Source organism: Rhea pennata, chromosome 5 (genome assembly GCF_028389875.1).
Source record: "Rhea pennata isolate bPtePen1 chromosome 5, bPtePen1.pri, whole genome shotgun sequence".
Classification (NCBI taxonomy): domain Eukaryota; kingdom Metazoa; phylum Chordata; class Aves; order Rheiformes; family Rheidae; genus Rhea; species Rhea pennata.
This window is the reverse complement of record NC_084667.1, coordinates 60,333,316-60,354,266: the sequence shown is the minus strand read 5'-3', so window position 1 is coordinate 60,354,266 and position 20,951 is coordinate 60,333,316. Positions and strand designations below refer to the sequence as shown.

Genomic DNA, 20,951 nt, shown 5'->3' with positions numbered 1-20,951 from the left:
TGTCCCGCTCACAGCAATGGAAAAAGATCTGGTGATGGAAAAAGAATAGAAAGAAGGGGCAGAATGGAAAAAAGGGCTGAGAGGGGTGTGTGTGTGTGTGTGTGTATGTGTAAGAAGGAGAATGGATGGATATGGCATGAGTTCCAATGTGAGGAGAAAATAAAGTCCATGATTAGATGTGCTCCAGCAATTAAATGTAGATCAGGAATCAATAGTTTTGGTCCTATTCCCAGCCTTGTTATTGACTTGCTTCATTCACCCATATACATAGGTTTTTCTCAGCTTCAGTTTCTTCATCTGCAAAATACCACCACTCTCATGAGGATAGGATTAAGCTTTTATTTATTTCAAACATTCTGGTCATGCTTTGAATTGAATTTGTTTCGACTTTGTGCAATCTGCCATGTATCTGACTGACTGCAGCAAACAGTCCTGACCCAGGAGACCTTACAAGGCCATGGCTTAAACTCAGCAGACAACTCAAGTGCTGCTTTTGCCAATGTCCCAATCAGAGCCTGGGCAGAAGCCAGGAATAGTTGTTCCTGTTTAATTTCCCTGACAGCCCTGATGCAATAGCCATTCTCAGAGTGTGCCTCACTCACACTGATAAACCACGACCCCAGCAAGGTGGATGGGGCCATTTTCTGTTTAAATCAGGCCTGGGGAGAGGTGGTCCCAGGGTCTGTCTCTTGGTGAGCAGTGCAGGAAGGTGAGCCTTCGCCTTGGATTTCAGGCTATACCCTCATCTTCCTTCAGAGCCCTAAAAGGAGATCTCATTTCCTTTCAACCCTTACTTTGCTTACTTGTTATGATATGCAGTGAGTTTCAGGGAGTGCACTATCACTTCAAACACAGGCTCCTGTTTTGAATGTGGTCGCTACAAACATGTTAGTACAGATCTAAAAAAAGAAGCCCACTGACTTGCCAAAGGGTTAAAAGCATACACGTTAAAAAGGTCATAAACATTAAAAAAATTAAAACAAAGGTTTCAGTGACCCACTTGCCCCATGAATACATCATTCTCAGCTTTTCCATCAGAGAATGACCAATACACAAGTTTAAAACCTTTCTTCTTTATTATCTAAAAAGCAGAGCTGAGATGGGGGCAGAGGGGAGGGAAGTAATCGTGGAACTTACCCTGGAAACTTTGGGTACATGATGGGTTTAGGCAAAGAGCCACTGAGCTAAATGCCTCCTGCAGCAACCTCTGGTTCCCAAACTGGCAGCTCATCATATGCAGTTGCTGTGGGCCTTTGATGTCTCAGGATGAGCATGAGAATAGCCCCTGCAGTGATTTCTTTTTGTCTCTGACACTGCAACTTTTTGGATTCATTTTCAGTCAGCTTGCGCCCACCTTCATCTTGAGTCCAGGCTGCATATTTTGTTCCTTTTTCATCCATTGCCTAGTTTAAGTCTGAGGTTGCTTGGGAGAAGATTGCTGTGGCAGAGAAATGTTGCCCTCTCTTTTGTTAAAGTCAGTTAAAAATAAGGCACCAGATATACATCTTTTTGGTTAGCAGCTATGGCAGGGGAGTTCAAGACATGGTCTTGCAAACATCAATTCAATCTTCTTTGCAGTGTTTTCTCTCGTTTTCTTCAGCTTTTACAGATTCTGACATTGTTCTTATACTGAATAAAACCAAACATGCATCATATGCCTTACTTTGATGTCACTTGAAGATAATCATATTTTTCAAGTTGCTGCTGATGATATTTTTGTCAAGGAAGAAAATAAACATGAGAAAGCTGCTGTTCATAAGCTCGCATGTGCTTGCTCTCCTCTCAGATGAGAGAAGTTCTACACTCCCTGCATGAGCTCCATTAATTAAAATGATGCCCTTTGGAGAGGTGCACACTATGGTCTGATAACAGAGGTATGGTAGGGCTGTATCCCCCACATCTTCATAAACAGTCTGTACCACCATTATATAAGGTCTTGAACACACAGGCGTAAATGCATAATCTCTGTCTGAATGCAAGTGCTGTCATAAACCTTGTAAGCTCAGCTCATGGGGTTTATGGGCTGAATCAAACACAGAGGATTAAACTACTGATTTGATAATTAACCTGGGATTCAAGGCTGTTGTGCATAATACTAGGTAAATACACTATTTACTGTTTAAATGAGTTTTCATGCTCTTTTTCACACCTGAGAGTCAATTGAAATATTAAGTAACAGTTTTTGCCTATGGAGGCGAAAATGCATGAAGGGAAAGAAGAAAGCCACTTGCCAGGATTTTACTAACAATCATTTTACAGGTGTAGAAATACAGCAAACTTGCCAACCTTTGATCACAAAAGTAGTTTTTGTGCAATAGTTCAGGTTTATTTTAACCTTTGCAGAACTGCCCTTGGGAGACTTGAGGAGAACAATGGTTTGATAGTTAATGCCGTGATCTAAGACTCCAGAGACCTATTTTCAGAGCTTGCCACTGCCTGCACATATCAATGAATTTTCTCTATCTGCTTCTGCTGCTCAGATCTACGATTTGTAACCTCTTTAGGGGACACAGCTAAGATGCTTGTTCACTGTCCAAGATGATGAAGCCCAAGTTTGGTGAGACCTCTAGTTGCCACTGTGGCCACACGGTAATGAGAAAGGAGAACAAATGGCTCTGAGAAGTGCACGACAGAGCTGGTTTTACTGTTCTTCAAGGTGGCTGCTCACGCCTTCCCTGGCATATGGCTGGAGTGAATCAGGAGCTTTTTGTGACCGTGTGCTGGTTAGCAGTGCTTGGAGATGTTTGTCAAGCTGTTGCAGTCAGAGACTATTGTTACTGCCTTGTAAACCAAGTCCAGCATTTCTGAGCAACGTGTCTTATCTGAAGAAAGAAGATAACAAGTCGAGATTGAAATTCTTCCAGGACCTTGAAATCTTGCCTCATGCTGGTGTAGTAGAGACTCACAGCCAGGATCAGCACGGCACAAAGTGAGAGCCACAGGAACACAGGCAATCCAGATGATGACCTGTCAGGTACTGAAAGGGGGGAGGAAAAAGAAAGCAGCATTATTTTAATGTCATCTTAAGCATTTCCCAGGTTTGCTCCCCTGCTGATGTCTTTGTCCCGCTTTTCTGGGAACAGCAGGATACACAGTGCTCTGGTTGTGAAAACTTCTGCAGGCATCAGTTAAGTGATAGTGAGTCACACCTCCCGACGCAGGGTAGTGAGTATAAAAGATCTTATCTAATGGAGCGTTACAGGAGTTTAATTATATACAATAAGAACAGGATTACCATAGCTAATGCATAATCTCAAATTTCCTTCCAGCAATTACTTTTTATACATTTAAGCTAAACATTGGGTTAAATACTAGGAGGATATTAAGCAACCACGTCTAATTCTTTAATGCTCACAAATGCTCCATAAAGAGAGATACAGATTTCTGTCTTTTTCCCTGATAACTCAGCTTGTTCGGGCCCCCTGCTAATTACAGCAAGAACTGAGGTGAGAATCTATTAACCGAGAGGTGTATTTAGAAAGCCCTGGCAGGTTTAACCTCTCTCTAAGCGCTAGGTGTGCTAATTACACTGGAAAGTCCTCAGCACTTGCTCTTAAGCAGGAGAGCATTGTAAACATTTTTTTCTGGCCTGTTAAAATATAATTCAAGGATGTTTAAAGTGCCCTGGGTCAGGCATAGTACAAGCATGGAAATCAATGGGCTATGTTTAGCTCTCCGACATCTATGCAGCTCTAAGGAGCGACTCTGACAGAGATTTGGCTACTTTAAAACCTCCCCTAATGTCTCGGTTAACCCGAGCAATTTGGGGCTACCTGCAGACTGCTTCCATGGTGGGAAAACGCTGATGCCCTCCGCACAGCCCCGCTCGGTCTCAGAGGGCAAGGTCCTGCGAGAGGGAGGCAGGGCAGCAGCTCTCCCCGCTGCCGAGGCGGCGGGGCCTCCCCCGGGACCCGCGCTGCCCCACAGGCTGCACCCCGAGCCACGGGCTCGCCGCTCGACTGCGTGGTCGTGGCACCATCAGTATTATTTGGTGGCACACTTTGTGCGCTAAATGCTCAGTATATAACCAAATTCGTACTCAAATAAAAATCCATAGCATGCAGCTATTTTCCTCCTATATGCACATAATCAATAAGAAGATAAAAATGTGGTGTGGATTATTATGGGTAAAGGGTCAACATTAGCTGTAACATATTTAAATTAGCTGCTATTACCAGCCCTGCAATACACAGCAGTCAATTAAACTGTCATACAGATGTACAGAGAAGAAGGTAGAAGTCATAAAACCAAGCAAGAAACGCATAATAATGTATCAAAAAGTGTATGGGGAAAAGGTAGAATGTTAATAGGCAGTCATTTTAGAGCTAACCAGAAACCAAATCAATGTCCCATAATAGAGCTGAGTGAATTATTTGCAGCAAATAATTTATTCATTTGAATTTAAGCCCTTCTCTCTGCAAATTATCCATGAGCAGACTTCATTTTTTTATAAATTTGTTTATTTGGAATTATTCTATGAATGGTTTATAAGAAGGTACTTAGCCAGGGAATCACTTACCGCGTTTTGCTTTTGCAAAGATTTGCGATTTGGAAATAGAAATTCCCCCTTTGTGATCTCCCAGATCACAGGACGCGGCTTGTGGTCCTCAGCTGTGTGCCTGCCTGCCTTTCAAAGGCAGAGCCTGCCTGATGAGCCTGTCTTACAGTAGGGCCGGTTTTCTGTGAATGCTGACCAGCTTTCAACATCAGCCCTTTTCTATGAAGTGCTTGTAACTTTTTCCATCTCGTGGACATTATTTTCCATGTGAAATTTCTGGGCAATCTGAAATGCAATTGTGATCTTTTCTATATCACAAATACAAATTCAAGGATTAATTTTGCTGGTTAAGTTGTTCGCTAGAACAGGACAATCAGTCCTAGCCAAGTGCCTGGACTAAGAAGAGGACACCTCATTTGTGGGAAAGGCTCTGGACTGAGATACAGATTTTTGCTTAGTTCCTACCTTGGCTATGCATTTTTGCTGTTGCCTGAGGCAAGTCATTAGTGGTAAAGCTAACTATGTCTCTCTCTCTGTGTGTATACACATATTTATGTATCCCTTCCCTCTTACTGCACTGCATATAGTAGGGCCTGGAGGTTGGCTGTGGCCTCTGGAAATGATCATCATAGTAATAATATCCATAAACACATTTCCTTGAGGGTCTGTGAGGCTGGTTGGCCTCAAATATCCTCGCAAACAAAAAGAAGAAACACATTATTTTTATTATTTCTACCCTGCTGCCAGCATACAAATGAAATGTCTTTTCCCCACACATGAAAGTCAGCAGGAAGCACTACTGTTTCACTTGGGGTGCTTTCTCTCCATATCTTAGTGAAAAATCTGTACCTATTTTGATGCCATAAAAATATTAATTGTCTTTAAATTTAAATTAGCTTCAGGGATTTAATTTTTGTTTCTACTATTTGTCTTACTAGATGTTGTATTTAATATACCCTACCAGACCTCATCAATACCTTGTGCTTCACGTGCCAAAAAAGAAAAAGCAGCCACCAGTGACAGTATGAAATGCTTCATATTTAAAGGGTATATTTGCACAGTGCATCCCTGCAGCCACAAAGCAACCTCAGGTTAGTGTCGTGGATGACTCATAGTCATAAAGTAAAACTTCAGCTTACCTACTACATAGTCACAGCAGGAAATAGCTAGAAAAGAGAATGAAAATGTTATCACATGCCTGGAAAAACCTTCTTGTGGCAGATAAATAGGAAAGCAAGCAGACTTGGCGGCTGGGTGATATCTCTGAAATTGCCTATTGCCTTACAGACACCGGACGACTTCTCACCTTGTTTTTGGCTGCAGAGGCTTATGGTAGATGAGGATTTACCCACTCCATGCAAACATGCACGTAGGTGCACTTTAGGAAAGTGAGGAACAATTGCTGTATCAGGGATTTCAGAGACTATTTCTAATATGAGACTAATGAGATTATTTCTGTTTTAGGGAGATAAGGAATTGGCTAACTTTCTCTCTCTCAAAAAAAGCACTTTTTATTCGGAATACTTTCTAGAAGGGAAGTGAGATAGACCAGGAGGCTGAGACAAGAATTATGTTTAAAAAACAAACCCCACTGTAAGATACAACCTTCATCCAACAATGTCCTGGAACTGCCTCTACTTGGCAACTGGAGCCCAGATGCAATCCAGGATGAAAAGTCCAGGGAATGGAAAAATTTCAGTAGTGCCAGCAACCTTCCCCTTACCAGTCTCTATATTAATACTGCTGTATGGACAAACAGTAAGTCGTCTAAATCACAGGCTGTTTGTAATAAAAATATTAATTATAGATTTGGACATTTTTCGTGTCTTAATGGAACAAACTGTGTCCATGTCTTCTCCCTCCATGTAGTTCAGTGTGATTTGAGCGTAACTTGTGCTGAAGTCAGCATCCGTGGGAGATGACACTGCATGTCCCCCCTGAGCTGTACTGACAGCAGAGTTACTGATGTTGATCTACCTGCAGACTCTGGCAGTGAGCTGAAGGACATACAGCAGTCCATCAAAATCCTGCTCTTGACCAGTCAAAGGAGCCTGCAAGAGTTTTGAGTTTCCTCCCCTCTGTGAATTTAGTTTTGACTGAAGAACTCAGGCTGCTTATCAAGGAATATTTCACTGCTGCATTAGAAGGCATCAGAAACAGAGTATTGCAAAACCAATGCAAGGTCTGTATATGGACATTGTGGCAGGTGCCAAGCTGAAGCAGTAGCCTGAACATGGGCTGACATAGCAATTGTACCGTTCTGTCACCTGTATTTTTATCGACTGACATATCAAAAACATACAGTGCTAGTTCCCTAGCAAAAAGTACATTTTTCCTAAGTTTTGCCAGTTTGTGAAAGTCAGAATACCATGATAGTCCTTATTAGGTTATGAATTGAACATAGCCATGTGCAGAAGTGCAAATTATATCCTTTGTGCTAGACTTCTGCTTAAGGTCACTCCCAGTTGACCTGCTTGCAAACTGCTTATTGTGGCTCATGCATTAGAGACCAGAGGTTATGTTAGCTATTTTATTCCTTGTGTGCTGTCATTGACAGAAATGGTTATAACTTGGTTGCTTTTAACCCCAGTGGGCCAGCTAAGCTCAGGCATTCCTTTCGTGTTTTGCTAATTGGCATACTGTTCAGAAACATGAAATAAGAAAGGGCCAGCTCCCTCCACTGGTATTAAATCCCAGATACCCAGAATGACATGAGCACATTTAAATATGGTCTGAATGAAAGCTGAGCTCTGAAGTAGATTTGGGGCAAAGAAGGATGCAACAGGAGAGCTCAGCCAAACCCATGGTGCTGCAATGTTCCCTGCAAGGGCTGATCCGGGAGGTCACAGTTAGAACAGCCCTGGGGCTGATCTAACTTGATCGAGGACCTTCTGCTTTCCCAGGGCAGGTAGGCAAGAGGCTCAGAAGTACTTCTGCAAAGCAAGGCACAAAAGGCGTCTGTCCCTCCTGCCCTTCTGATCTGCACTGAGCACAAGGAAACAAATTGTATTGCAGAGGGGGAGACTAATGAGGACACAGAGACTGAATGTTAGGAACTAGAAAGGTCGTGCCAGAAGGCATAGTAGTTTGAACATACCATGTTCAATGACTTCTTCTGGCTCACGAAATCGAACTCTTCTCTCTACTTTTCGCTTTTCCCCCACAGCTTGGTCCACAGGTGGCCTTTTCCTCAGTATCGAAGGAGGACAGCTACTATCATCTGTCTAAGGAGTTGATCAAAACACAAAATGTTGCCATTCAAACAGAAGTGATGGATCTAGGTAAAGTTTTGAACTTTTGTAGCTATATTTTTACCATGACCCTCAAAAGTCATGATATGAAACAGCACCTGTTGTTATACTTAGAGTCAAATCACTGTAATATTGACAGCAAGGCAATATTTTCATAGCACTTTAGTACTTTAAAGCTACTTTCTCAGGAAAATGGTTTGTTAAAGTAAGGGCAGAAAGGTGTTCAGAAAGGATTCCTTTAAATTGGAGTGAACGGTTACTGAATGTGGCTGCTCAACAGACTGAGCTAAGCAGCCCCATCCTAAGTGATGGTGTTATCATTTCAACAGCTGAGACTACGCAGCAGTCTTATGTTTGGACACTATTATGATGGATGAGAGAAGGTAATTCATTTGCACTTTGATATCCTAATTATGTTGCTGGTTTGATTTTTGCTTGCAAGCAACACTCAGTCTTTGTTTATGGAATTGGATTGCTCGCCACACACTGACTGTGGAAGAGGTATCATTACCAGCTGGATCCGGAAGGGGAGTTAGTGGGGACATTGCCGGGCAGATCCAGCCTGCCAATGCAATTTTCAGTCAGATGCCTGGGCTTCTTACATGATTCGTGAGAGAATTATATGCTTAAAAATGGCATCTACAGCAGCTGGCCCATTCAGCAGGAAGCCATCTAACATAGCCAGTAGGACCTGCCATGGAGTGAAGAGTGTCTTCAGATTTGATACCTGCTCCTGAGAGATTTAGAGTCAAATTTTGGCCTAACTTATCACTTAAGAGAGCACTTTTCTGAGCCCAGGTCAGAGAAGCACTGATACCACCTCAGTTTTGCAGTCTGGGGGCAATATGGTTGAGCTCTGTGCTTTTCATCTAGCAGCTCAGGAGTTAGAAGACCTATTCAAGATTTGGGACCTGGATTCAACTTACTTTCTGAGTCCAAGGGAATATGAACCCACCTCTCCTATGTACACAGCCTCATCAACAGAGTTGTGAGGCAGAAGTGAGAATAAGGAATCCCAATGAAACCACCTTGTTTAGCAAGGGAAAATTAAATATTCTTTGGGCCAAAGAATAAGCGAAAGACTTTACAGCCTGGTGTTTCAGTGCTCATTGGTGTTGGGAGAGGTCTGCTCCTGTCCTTGCTTCAATGAATACTTAATACGAAATACTTAATTATTCATTAGAGCAGGCACTGGGAACAGGGTCTCTCATCTGCCAGGTGAGTGCCCTAAGCACTCTGCTATAGCCATGCACATACACATACTTTCTGGTCCGATGAATATTTAATTATTCTGTGTAAAGTGAAACAACTTCAGGGAGATAGAACGGAAGAAACCCAGCTCAGACCAGCAGTGGTTAGAGATTTTGCTGGGAGGTCTGGTGCAGTGGCACAGAGAAGGAAACCAGACTTTATATCTGAAGGGATTTGTAGCTGTTCTTGTCCGTATAACCTTTACCAAACACCTAACAGCACCATCACATCAGAAGGGAAAAATGTTGAAAATTAGCTGGCTGGGTAGTATATAGCCAGGGAAGACCTTAAGAATGAAGTGGTATTTGGAATATTTACCAGGCTTAACAACATGAAAATCAAAGCTACGCAATGTCAAAACAAAATGATGCATTTTCCCCTCAGACAGAAACCCAGTGTTAACATACTGTGGCAAGAGCTGGAAATCTACCAAAGCATTAGTCAGGAAATCATATGCCCTTAAAACAACGCTCTCGTGAAAAGCTCTAGGCATTGGACAGGACAACTCTATCACCCATCAAGAAATTACTTACCGGGAGCTCCTCTGTGCTAGAATCAGAAGGTGGGGCTGGACATATTTGGGACATGTACTCTGGATGCCAACATGAAGCCTCCTACATGAAGCTTCAGTTGGAAAGCAACTTGCTCAAGGAAACGGGAAGGACCTGGGAAAAGCGTCTGTACACCCCCCTGGCAGTGCCACAGAGCCGGCAGAAGCAGAAGCAAATGACAGAGAGGAGTGGAAAGACGAGTTTCCACCCTTCATACCACTGTTGGCTTGGGAAGGATGACGTTACTTGAAATGTACTCAGTAGCCAAAAATAGCATATAGTGATAAAACTAGATACGCAGCTGGAAAGTAGGGCTTTCCTGGCAACTGGAAGGGGGCTGAACAGAGCAAATCACAGAAAAACACCTATGGATTTATATATATAAATGTAAAGTCAAGGCTGTTCTTTTTCTAATAATTGTTGCAGTTCCATAATCATTTTGATTTTATTTCCAGAAACTATTCCAATTTCAAAAATCTTAAAAATAGCATTGCTTTTAATCCTCCTTGTGCTGAAGTTTTTGAGGGCAAAAGCCATCAGGAAATGATATAGATGCAGTAGGATCGCATATATCTCCCTTCAGTACAGTTATGGCTTCACTTTATATGTTTTACAAATTAGATCCATTATTACAGTAATAAAGTGGGATTTTAACATTAGACATTTCTATGGATATTATAATAAGATTATTGATAGGCAAGAGAGATGATTGACTGTTCAAGAGGCTTTAACAACTCCTTGTCAAATGCTGAAGGCTGGTCATCATTAAGTATACAATTTCCAATCAAAAATACCTGCCATGATTGCTGAAATATGGTGGTTTACTGTCTGTACAAGCACAAGCTTGAGCTTTTTCTGTTTTTCTTTTCCTGGAGCTATTTATTCGCTGTGATATGTCTAAACTGCTGCAGATCTGTGTTACTTTCCATGTGACTGGATGGAGTCTCCCGTGGCAGGACCTTGTGTTTGCTCCTTTCACAAGGGCAGCCTTCCTGTGAAGGGGGAGGATAGACTTCAATGTCCTTCAGTGTTACACCTGCGCAGGGTCTTGGGCCATTCAGACTGACATCCTAGTTTCTCACCAACCCAGTGGAGCAAGGGAGGCGAGATGGTTGCGGTGGCACCAGAAACCAGAGGCAAAACATATCTGCTCTCTGCACTCTTTTAATCTTCCCTTCAGGAGTTTGGGGAGTAGCTGGGAAAGGTTGGGGTCCTGCCCTGGAAAGCACAAGTGGGCCAGGGCAGCATGGAGCCCCCCCAGCAGTCGTGGGACCAGCAGCCTCCTGGTGCCTTGCTGCCTCCAGCAGCTCAGCCTTTGCAGCAAGACTGCAGTGCTTCATGGGGCTGTGGTCTTCTAGCCGTTCCCTTTGCAGCAGTGAAAGTAGTGTCTCTATGGAGGGGGACACATTTTGCTGGCCTGGAGCTCTCTACTAAATGAACCATATCTAAAAGCCATCTGGAGAGATTCACCTTACCTTCTCTTGCCTGTGCATTGGGGTGATGGAGGGCTTTTCCTCATGCTGCAAGCAGCTCACAGCTGCAGGGCTTGTAAAACTCCCCGATGCATCCTGCAAGCGTTTCACAGCAGTTATTTTAGGAATACCTGAACTGAGCTTTTGGTACGGAAATATCATTCTTTAATACTGTGTGCAAAACACAGCAGATCCTAGGCAGAAATGTGACAAAATCTTCTAAACCATGGCTGCCAGCTTTTACTCTTGTTCCCCTTTAATAATCACTTGCTACTAATTATTATAAGAAGGTATTTACTAGTCTACTTTGGCCAGTGAAACTGGTAGAGGTGGAAAGAAGGAAGTCAAAATCTAGAGTTCACCTATCCTTCACTTTCTCTAGGTGAAATTATCATTCATTTTTACTAGTGTAATTCATCAAGGCACATAAAAAGGTCTTCTGTAGCCTCCTTTAGACTTTCCTGCAGAAAGTTGCAGAGATCTTGCGAATCCTTAGACTTGAATAAGAAATGTGAGTTCCTGTCTTTTTCACTGACTCTGGTTTTAAGGCAAGGTTCATAGTTTCTCTAAGCAATTTGTCAGAAATTATTGAGATTTTCTTTAAAAAGAGAAAGAAATTTTGGGGTTTTTTTTTGGTTTACAAGAAATGAAAGTGTGGAGACAATATTTGTCATTTTGGGTGCTAGAATATCAATTCTTTTAGGTTCTAGAGATTACTCTTAAAGGTACACACTTTTTCTGTTTATTTGATTGAAAAATTGTAGGGCAGTTTATATGTTTTCATGCAAGCTTGCTACTTAAATCCTAGGAATGATCATTTAATAGTGTCATTATCATAATTTTTTCCATTGCAGACTCGTTAAATTGATAGAAACAGTTGTAAATGCTTGAATAATTCGTAGTTACCTGGGCTCTCAAGTTCCAGTGGATAAAGGTGTCAGAAGTTCAAACCTCATAACAGGGACAGATCCATTCCTGCTAAGTGCTTTTGATTGCAGTTTAACAACCTAAAATTGGAAATATGATAGGAATAAAACACAGCTTAATGCATGAAGTGAAAGATTCCAGGAGAATAACTTCAGTAGTCTTTTAAATCACTTGTAATGAGTGATTGATACAACATTGGGATAATGTGCTTTGGAAGCTGGAAGAATTTTCTTTAATATTACTCTCCTATTTAAAGTAATTTTTCATCTAAGCTTTGATCTAATTTCATGCAACATGTGTCAGAACTAAAGCTGGACAAAAAATTCATAAATGAATTATTTAGCTTATGAATGTCACCTCTATTTCTTTTGGTTAATTGCTCACAAATAGATAGTGACTTCTGTGAGCATATTCATTATTCAGATTTATTCAGTGGATAATTGCTGGGAATAATTCTTTGTCTGTAGATTGCTTGGAAGCTTTTTGCTGGAAGCATTTAATAGTAAAAATCTATCCAGGCTTCCAATATAAAACAAAATAAAAATATCTGTAACTACTGATGGAGTCCTTAAGCATGACCGTTGCAGCCTTAATCAGGAAAGCCAATCTTTTGAGGGTGAACTCTGCTGCTACTTCCTATGTTACATAGCAGAAAAAGCAAAGATACCTCAAATATCTGTGCAGTACTGACATTGAATGGTACATTTACATTGTATGTGCAAATACGTTTTTGCATGAAAAGAGTTGCTTAAGTGGTTGCTCAGCAGAAAAACAAAACAAGCCTGAACAAAACATGATTGACTTCCCAGTGAATAAATACGAACAGTCCACACAAAGGAACTAACTGCATAGCCAGTATTTTCCTGCAATACTCTCATGGAAGATGTCTAGGAAATAAATATAACATGATAAAACAATTTTATGCTCAGAGGATAGCTGTGTAACCATATGAACTCTTTTTCCATTTCCTTCTGCAGGAATAAATATTTTAGACAAGCAAAGTACTTTGTAAATGATGCCTTTGTGGGGATTCATCTGGCCTGGTTCAATTATTTCGAAACCTAGCAATTTTCTCATATCATTGAATCTGGTTTTATTGCAAATAGGGTCATAGAAATAGTCACTCATTGCGATAATGGACTTAGTTTATCTTAACTATTAACACTTCCAGTAGGTTTACACACACGTATATATACAATATTTATGGATATGCACAGCGCATATATATTAATAATGAAGTAACTTTATCTCCAACAATCTGAAAACAAAATCACGTAATACCATACAGTTCAGGGTGCAGTGGTAACTGGAAGCAGCATATCAGGATAACAGAACAGAAAAGGAATAAATAAATTAAAAGGGAGTCTTCCGTATCTTCCTCAACTTCCAGAGTGTCAGCTGAGCCTTTGTTCAATATTCCACCTTTCGTGGTTCTCTGTGCTCTTGATTAATAATTTAGAGATGCACCTTTTGGCAGCAAGGTAAGTTTTGTGTTTGCCAAGAGTGATTTTCCACCAGTCAGGCAATACATCAGGAAATAAAAAGGAGAACTGCTCCACACAGCATAATTAAACATGTGCCACCTTCTTTTTTTTGCCTCTGAAGAAACAGATTTGCTGTTGAAAGATGGAGAGCACCTGTGAGACACCATACAGCACCATTTGTCCTCCTCAGACCTTCCAGAAAGGAAAACACTATATAAATTCCATCTTTAGGACAGAAATCTGTCCTTTGGATTGTGCATTTGCATGTGTATTCCATAATAGAATGGTCAGGGTTAATCTCTCTTCTGATGCTTGTTCCCAAATGGAGGCATTTTTATGGAGTTGGAAAAAATATCAACAGCAAAGCATGATGGAGGCAAAGCAGTGAGTAGTCAGGTAGTTTGGTAACACTTGATACTTCGGGGTAGCCAACTACACTGAAAGCAATCAGTCTTCCTTTCCATATTTTCCTTAATTCCTGTGATGCTTAGAGACCTGCTGTATCCAGATCTGTTTGCCAACAGGGAATGACAGTGTGCTCAGCACAAAACACAAATCTACTCTTGCTATGGTGCTCCATGAAGGAATCACAAAGTTATCCTCCCTGAGAGCCCCTCACTTTCCCTTTGACGTGTTACCAGTCGTCTTTGGAAGCTTTCATGATCGCATAGACGTACAGGCTCTGTTTCGATGCAGGTACGCAGACCTGGAACCATTCATTCATGCACTGCAGGCTTGGATTGCCGCTGTTGGCAAATGTTAAATTAGGCATGGTAATATCACATGCAGCCATCTGATTCAACACAGTAAGATTTATTTCTGAGGACAGAGCCCAGGCTTTATTTCTGGATGTGGCAGGCACTTCTGAGTCATGATTCTCTTCCTGGCTCTGTGGCAGCAGTTTTGAATTCGCAGCATGCAGGGGTTTGTACTTTTCTTTAATACAAAGACGCAAACACCAAGCAAAATATGTAGTAGGATTTTGTGTTGTGATGAGAACATCCCTGGTGCAGGGCAGAGTGATTCCTGCTCTGTTGGGACTGCCTAGAAAAGATTTAACTCTCTTGAAGAACCTGGTTTCAACTCATCTCTAGCATGAATCCAATGACTTATAACAGGCATGGATCTGTCTCCACTTTTTAAAATTACCTCTCTTATTCACACGTCTTTCTGGATAGATATTACACATAACCTGAGAGAACTCATGATGATATATAGTAAATATAGAGAGAATTTCTGTGCTGCTGAAGTGAACTTTCTAAACAGTTACAGAATGTTTCCGCATCCATTTCATAATTAGACTCCTGAGATTACAGTCAAGCTATTATTTGTCATCCAACATACATTTTTATTTTGGAAATGTCTCATAAACCGTTAGGTTTATTCCATATGAGGTTTTCTCCTCCATTCTGTTCATCCTACCACTGGGATCTAAAATGTAAGGCATATATTGATTAAGGAAGAGTTACCAAGTAACCAAATGCTAATATCTACTGTTGGCTTGCTCTTTCCACATCAGTCAATCCTGTTGAGCTGAAGGCAGGAGATGGATGGAGCTGAAGTGAGTATGGTGATTCTGAAAGACCTTTTATCACCCTGTCTTCATATTTTAGGAACTAAAAGGAGTGGTAATAGGTCCTCTCCCTAAAGCATCCTGGACTGTTGTTGAGATGAGATTCATCATGAGATGAATGAGAAGACTGAAACAACTGCCAGAAGGTGGATGGCTGAGCTGACATAAAATAAAAGAGGAGGCAAAAAAGCATAATAAAAACCAATAAAAAATCAAGAACAGAATTATCTTAGGAATTGCATTATAGCAGCATCCACTTTGTGTTCCATGTTGTGTTGATTGGTGCTTTTTTTAATGATTACCAATTTCCCCAAGTGAATTTTGGCCTGAGAATTCAGGCTAGGATAAATGCAGGATATAGTCTAAAATGGGGATTAGTAGTCTCGCCTAAATCGTGTAGATATCAAAAGGCTCCTGTTGACTTCAGTGGGACACTTAATGGATTTGAGAAAATTGGTAGCCATTAATACCCAGATTGATCCTGAGAAGGGCAGCAAATGGGACCTAAGCTTTGCAAGGCAGTGAGAAAGGAAGAAGCCAAGGGAATTGTAAACCATCTCGAAATAAGTATTGTTGCATAAAGATGATTTGAAGGCAGTGATGCAAATGCTCTTGAGATCCATTTGCAGTGTCACCTTGGAGGGGGATTAGATTAGATTAGTGACATGAAAGAAGAACGGAAAACTGTAGAGAAGGACAGATGGAAGCCCGAGAAAAGTCCAAATTCGTGAGCCACACGAATTGGAAATAGCTTGGAGGATGATAGTGGAGGAAGAAAATGAAAGCAAATGGCAAATCCTTGTGTCTTTGGTAGTCATTTTACACTAATCTTAATTATATTAACGTCCACTAAGGAGGATATTTTTTCTGGATTTAATTTCTTGTAATTAGCATGTGAGTCTTTCTCCTCCACCTCTCCAACCCTTGGAGGCTGGTGTTTTCAAAGCAGAATAAGTAATTTTAACAAAGAGTAATCCGTACAATTTTCAAAAATGACCAAGTGCTTCTGGAGCCTATATTCAATTAACTCTCAGTTTTAACAGAGATGAGGAAATTAAAAATAGGAAAATGCAGGCAGCACATCAAAGAACACTTCCGGACATCAGGATGTGCAGGTAAGTTACGCAGAAAGACAGCTCTGTTTTGCACAACCAAATGTGCAAAGATGTGTTTTTGCTGTGTTTGAGCTGTGTTTTTGTTCCAAAGCAGAGCATCGTTGGACCCGTTGACATTTCTGCAGGAGTGTCAGAGGGACCTACTCCCTCCAAGAAGGTCTACGTCTTATGTAGGAAGAGCTGAGACTAGGACAGGTTTTTACTGGAGAATGTGAAAACATGATCCCTGACAGATTTTGATCCCTGACAGATTTGGATTAGATCTTTAAAATGGGATGTCCCTCCCAGTGACCTTAACAAGTTAACATTAGCTACCTTGTGACAGTATTGGCTCTCTCTCATCTTTTTGCCTTTTCTCTCTTTCATTTTTATCAGAAATTTAGTCCAAGACCAAGAAACCTTTTAGCCTAAATTATATACTTGTGGCAATCATTTCTGTTTCAATAAATCAGCTTTTCCTGATGTGGGAAATCTTCATCAGCATACTTTTCATCCTCTCATCTGAGCCTTTCAATCAGTCTCTTTAGTGAAACAACGGAAATTATATCACCTTTCCTTTTAAAGATAGACAAATGCAACAGCAAGGAGTAAGCCGTTGCACAGGTGAGACAGATGGTGAATTCATGGTGTCTGAAGGCAGGAGGATTGGAATTGAGCTCTCGTTTTATCAACCAAATTGATTCCTGTTGTACCACACTGGACCAAAAAAGGTTCATTCTGTCCCCAAGATAAAGGTGACGGAAAGGTGATGAAACAACTCTTCCTTCCAGAATAAGACTTCTCCTGTCTCTGTGATTCCAGCTCAGTAACACTCAGACTAGATTTAAAACACCTTTCTGTGACACTTCTGTTTTTGTCGAGCTTTGACGCTTGCTGCATGCATAGTGCTGAAGCTAGGAAATTGTCAACTTCCTCAACAGACGTATCTGTCAAGTCCAAACAAGAAGCTATTAGCATGAGATACTATAAGACTGCTTTCCAGGATATTAGCATGAGATACTATAAGACTGCTTTCCAGGAAAGTCGCTGTCTGTTTGAATGAGATATATTTTCCCTAAAAATCTTTTATGTGCAAAATCTCTAAAAGAACATGAAAGGAGGCCTGACCCTTCATAACCACGGATGTTGTCTCCACTGAAGTGTTTTGCATGCAGAAACCAGGCAGGATTTGACCTCTGCTTTTGTAATCTATGAGACTAATAGATCTTTATTAAAAAAGCAAAATTTATTTGTTAGGGCACTTTGGGTCAATCTGTCTTCCTCTTATACCCATGCAAATACATTGCAGTCAGTGGAAATTTGCTGTGCATGTGTAATACCAGAACTTGCTCTTCAGTCAAGTGAAGTCATGCAAAACATGAAGACTGGGGCAAAGAACTTTTGATCCCAAAGCAAGATATCAAGTGTCTTCTCTGACTAGCACAATAATTTATTTCCCTCTGGTTAAAGTCATTTTAATGTGCAGGGCACAATTTGACTGTGAGGTTGACACTCTGCTCTCTTGAGCTATAGTTTTGCTGGCTGCTGCCAAATGGCCAAGTACTTTCATCTGTCCCATTTCCACTGGCTTGTCTGCTATCACTAGCTTATTATGACTGGTGAATTTCCAGTCTTTTGGCGCTTACTTACAGCATAATCTTCTGAATAATACACTCTATGCTTGCAACACATGAGCAAAGTATCTGCCTCACATTTTCTTCTCTTTAAATGAATTTCTCCCACATATACCAGTTGCTGCACAAAGACACCTGGTTCCTGTTTCTAAGCCCAGTAGCCTGCCTACTCCTCATCTGCTCTTCTGGCCAAGATTCATCAAGCTATACTGGGAGACTTTTTGCCTGGCATTTGCTATGGTGGCAGCAAATGCTGCAGATCTGATTGCAGTCCACTACCGGGGGATGGTGGGTGAGCAAAATGAGGCACATCTGTTTCAGGTGAGCATGTGGAGAAGGACACACTTGCTGAAGCCTGCAAGATTTCATTGGGTGTAATATGTGTCCTTTGGCAAAAGTATGGGTGTAAAGTGCATCTGAGAACAGAACATGAGAGAGTTTCCTTAGACTGATTCACAGGAAGAAGGTGGCTCCTTGAGCCGCTACTCTGTCATGTCTCTCAGAAGGATCTGGGAAGACAGAGACTGTGTGTGAACCAGCATCAGTGCTGGAGAAGAGGATCAGGTAAGCACCAGGCCAACAGTCATGTGGGTTTGAATGGCTGTGAGACAAGACCTTTTCTGTGCTCCCCACTGCCATTTCAGAGAGCACCCCTTCAGTTCCTTTGGGTTCACTGAATGGAAATCAACTACTTGCACAACAGCAAAATGACTCCATTTCCTTTTTTCTAGGAATGTGCAACTTATTTAAGTGTGACAGAGGAAGAGAAAGGGGGAGATTTGGAGCAGATGGAACTGGTGGTTTATGTCATCTTTACTTGTTGATCTGGACTCAGATTTGGGGGGCAGCCCTGGAGGCAAGAAACTAGCACTCCAGTGTACCAAGCAGTCCTCAGTTCTCTGGGCCACCTGCTTACACAGGGGTCACTTTGCACAAAAACAGTGCTGGAGATGTCTTGTGGAAGAATTACCTCATATCTTGATTCTGCCCAATGGTATATATAACAGTAGTTCTGACCTTAGGAGTGTGTAACCCTAAAAGGGCAGCCAAACCCCTTCTGTCTGAAATCTTTGATTCCTTTGCTCTGAAAAGTCAAGCAGCTCCTGTAGGATGCATATATGATTAATAATTTCTAATTTCAGAAAATTGCCAAGATCATTTATTACAAAACATTCCTATCTGAATGATGGCCTGTTCACTCTAGGTACTTTATAGGAATAAAATGGAGGTCAGTTCTTGGGGTTGGGAATGACACTTGGCTGGTAACATAGACTTTTCCTGCTCCACACAGTGTAAGTGGCTTAGATCTTCTTCCTTCACAAAGTTGGTTGCTGTGGGTCTGAAATGTTATTAACCTTTTTTTTTTTTAGCATTAATGGCAAAATAAGATCTAAAGGAGCAAGTTGTTGTATTACGTTTATACCGATTCAATCCCCCAAAACTCATTAATACATTTTATTGCACCACCTGTTAATAATATCAGCTCCTAACAATGATTATTATTGATCATAAATAATATGCTAGTTTTCATTTGTCTTGTTTAAGACCAGGGCAGTATAACACCTACAGACATCAGTAAAGAGACAGTTCCTGCCCTGGAACTATATAAATTGAAGGAGTAATGACGGTTTACAGCAGACTAAAGATCTGACCCACAGTTTCTGGAGAGAGACTGACTATATTACAGAAGGGAAAAGAAGCCAAGAAGCTGCAGTATTTTGACAGAAGTAGTTTAAGCAGTTTTATTATAGAGGCTCTCTCTACACTGACCTATGTAACGCAAGAACACAAAACCATTTTTGGACGTACCTGTTGATCACGATGAAAAGTGCAGGCAGCATCTCATACTGACATGGCCAGCTTGGGAGGCCTGTTCAGATAAATCCTTCATGAGAACAGCAGCTGTCTCCTTCCCCTGAGCAAATTCCTTTAAAGCTGTCAAAGATGCTGTAATCAGACTAGGTCATCAAAACCAGTCCTCCTGAGGACTGGAAATAAGATCCAGAGATGAGCATTCAGCTACATGGGCAAGGTCTAAAACACTAAAGTTTCCATTGAAATTAAATGAAAGGACTGTAATTGCTATGAAAGAAAAGCAAAGCAATCATTGGAAGAGCCCGAAAGCTTTCAAACTACCTCCTGAAATGATGCTGGCTGTAAAGCAGGAATCTATGTGCCACATAACAGAATCTGATAGCAGAGCAAAGCTTTTACCAGGAAACCAACTTAGATAACTACTAGCACATTTATCTGTGTGGCTCCTGGAGCTAAGGCAAATTTTAATCGAGATTTCACCACACAGTTGAGTAGTTTTATTACCAGGTTAAATAAAAAAGGTTAATAAAGCAATAAAAATGGATTCTATGTCTTCTTGATTTCAAAATATGAAGCTGCAGTCAATATGTTTAATAATTTGTAAATAGACTGGAATAGAGCATTACAGCCAGCATGGTCACCTCTCAGAGAGGATTGCTGTGCATTTGTACCCTCTCTTGTACTTGTGTTTGCTTCAGCAGTTTTGCAGTTTGCATAAATCATAAGTCTGCAAGGCAGAGAAAATGGACTGAGTTCCTCTCCGGTTCAATATTTGCTACTATTACTGTTGTTTAGGATAAATTTGGCTTAGATTTGATTAAACACAATCCTGGATAAAATTAAAGGGTATCAATGTATATGAATTTAGATGTTTTTACAACGTATTGTTTACAGGGTATCTGAATTTTGGTGATGGATCCCTGCTTGAGGAATAGTGATACAGTAAATAGATCACAGTGTGTCCTGGATACTGCTCCATTGCTCTGGCATTACACCAGATACTGGTTCCTAGCTACTTCCTCTCTCTCAGATGCAAGAAAGAAATCATCTTGATGTCTAATGTAAGTACTTGGACAACAACAGAAAAAATGAGAGTAAGCACCCTCTCTCCCAAGGAGGAATAGCCAGCACAAATCACTGTCTGATTTACCTGACATTTGACGTGCTGGTGATCTAGCCAGCTGTTCTGCACAGCTGAACTTTTAGCTGGCTGTAACCACCGGGCAATACCCTGCCCCTGGAGAGGACATGAGAGAGGGGAGGAGGGAATGTGCAAGGCTGTCTAAGCTTAAAACAAGAGCAAGTATGTAAAGTGGGGATCTTCGGGGAAAAAGAAGAAAAGAAGGTAACATGCTCCACTGAGTTTCTGAAGGAGATAGTTGGAAGAAAGGTGGCTGAAGT

General features: G+C 41.1%; 1 protein-coding gene across 2 annotated transcripts; it reads right to left on the bottom strand.

The window, feature by feature from the left end:
* Positions 1 to 325: 325 nt before the first annotated feature.
* C5H14orf180 (chromosome 5 C14orf180 homolog) lies at positions 326 to 19,639 on the bottom strand. 2 transcript variants are annotated; one of them, XM_062577031.1, is made up of 6 exons: positions 19,545 to 19,639; positions 11,930 to 12,030; positions 11,027 to 11,119; positions 7,596 to 7,722; positions 5,638 to 5,664; positions 326 to 2,977 (listed from the first exon to the last, which is right to left on the bottom strand). In XM_062577031.1, the coding sequence occupies exons 3-6, from the start codon at positions 11,042 to 11,044 to the stop codon at positions 2,775 to 2,777; spliced, it is 375 nt and encodes a 124-aa protein (XP_062433015.1). In that variant the 5' UTR covers positions 11,045 to 11,119; positions 11,930 to 12,030; positions 19,545 to 19,639; the 3' UTR covers positions 326 to 2,774. The 2 variants fall into 2 exon arrangements, with proteins under 2 accessions (XP_062433015.1, XP_062433014.1); XM_062577030.1 differs by lacking the exons at positions 11,027 to 11,119; positions 11,930 to 12,030; positions 19,545 to 19,639 and adding an exon at positions 9,534 to 9,739.
* Between the last annotated feature and the right edge of the window lie 1,312 nt (positions 19,640 to 20,951).

What these genes read in the sequence shown, in the direction of transcription:
- C5H14orf180 (XM_062577030.1), bottom strand. Translation starts at nt 9,587, where the DNA reads ATGTCCCAAATATGTCCAGCCCCACCTTCTGATTCTAGCACAGAGGAG. An exon ending in CTAGCACAGAGGAGCTCCCG is followed by an intron (nt 7,723 to 9,533) that starts GTAAGTAATTTC and finishes TCAACTCCTTAG; the next exon opens with ACAGATGATAGTAGCTGTCC. An exon ending in AGAAGAAGTCATTGAACATG is followed by an intron (nt 5,665 to 7,595) that starts GTATGTTCAAAC and finishes TCTCTTTTCTAG; the next exon opens with CTATTTCCTGCTGTGACTAT.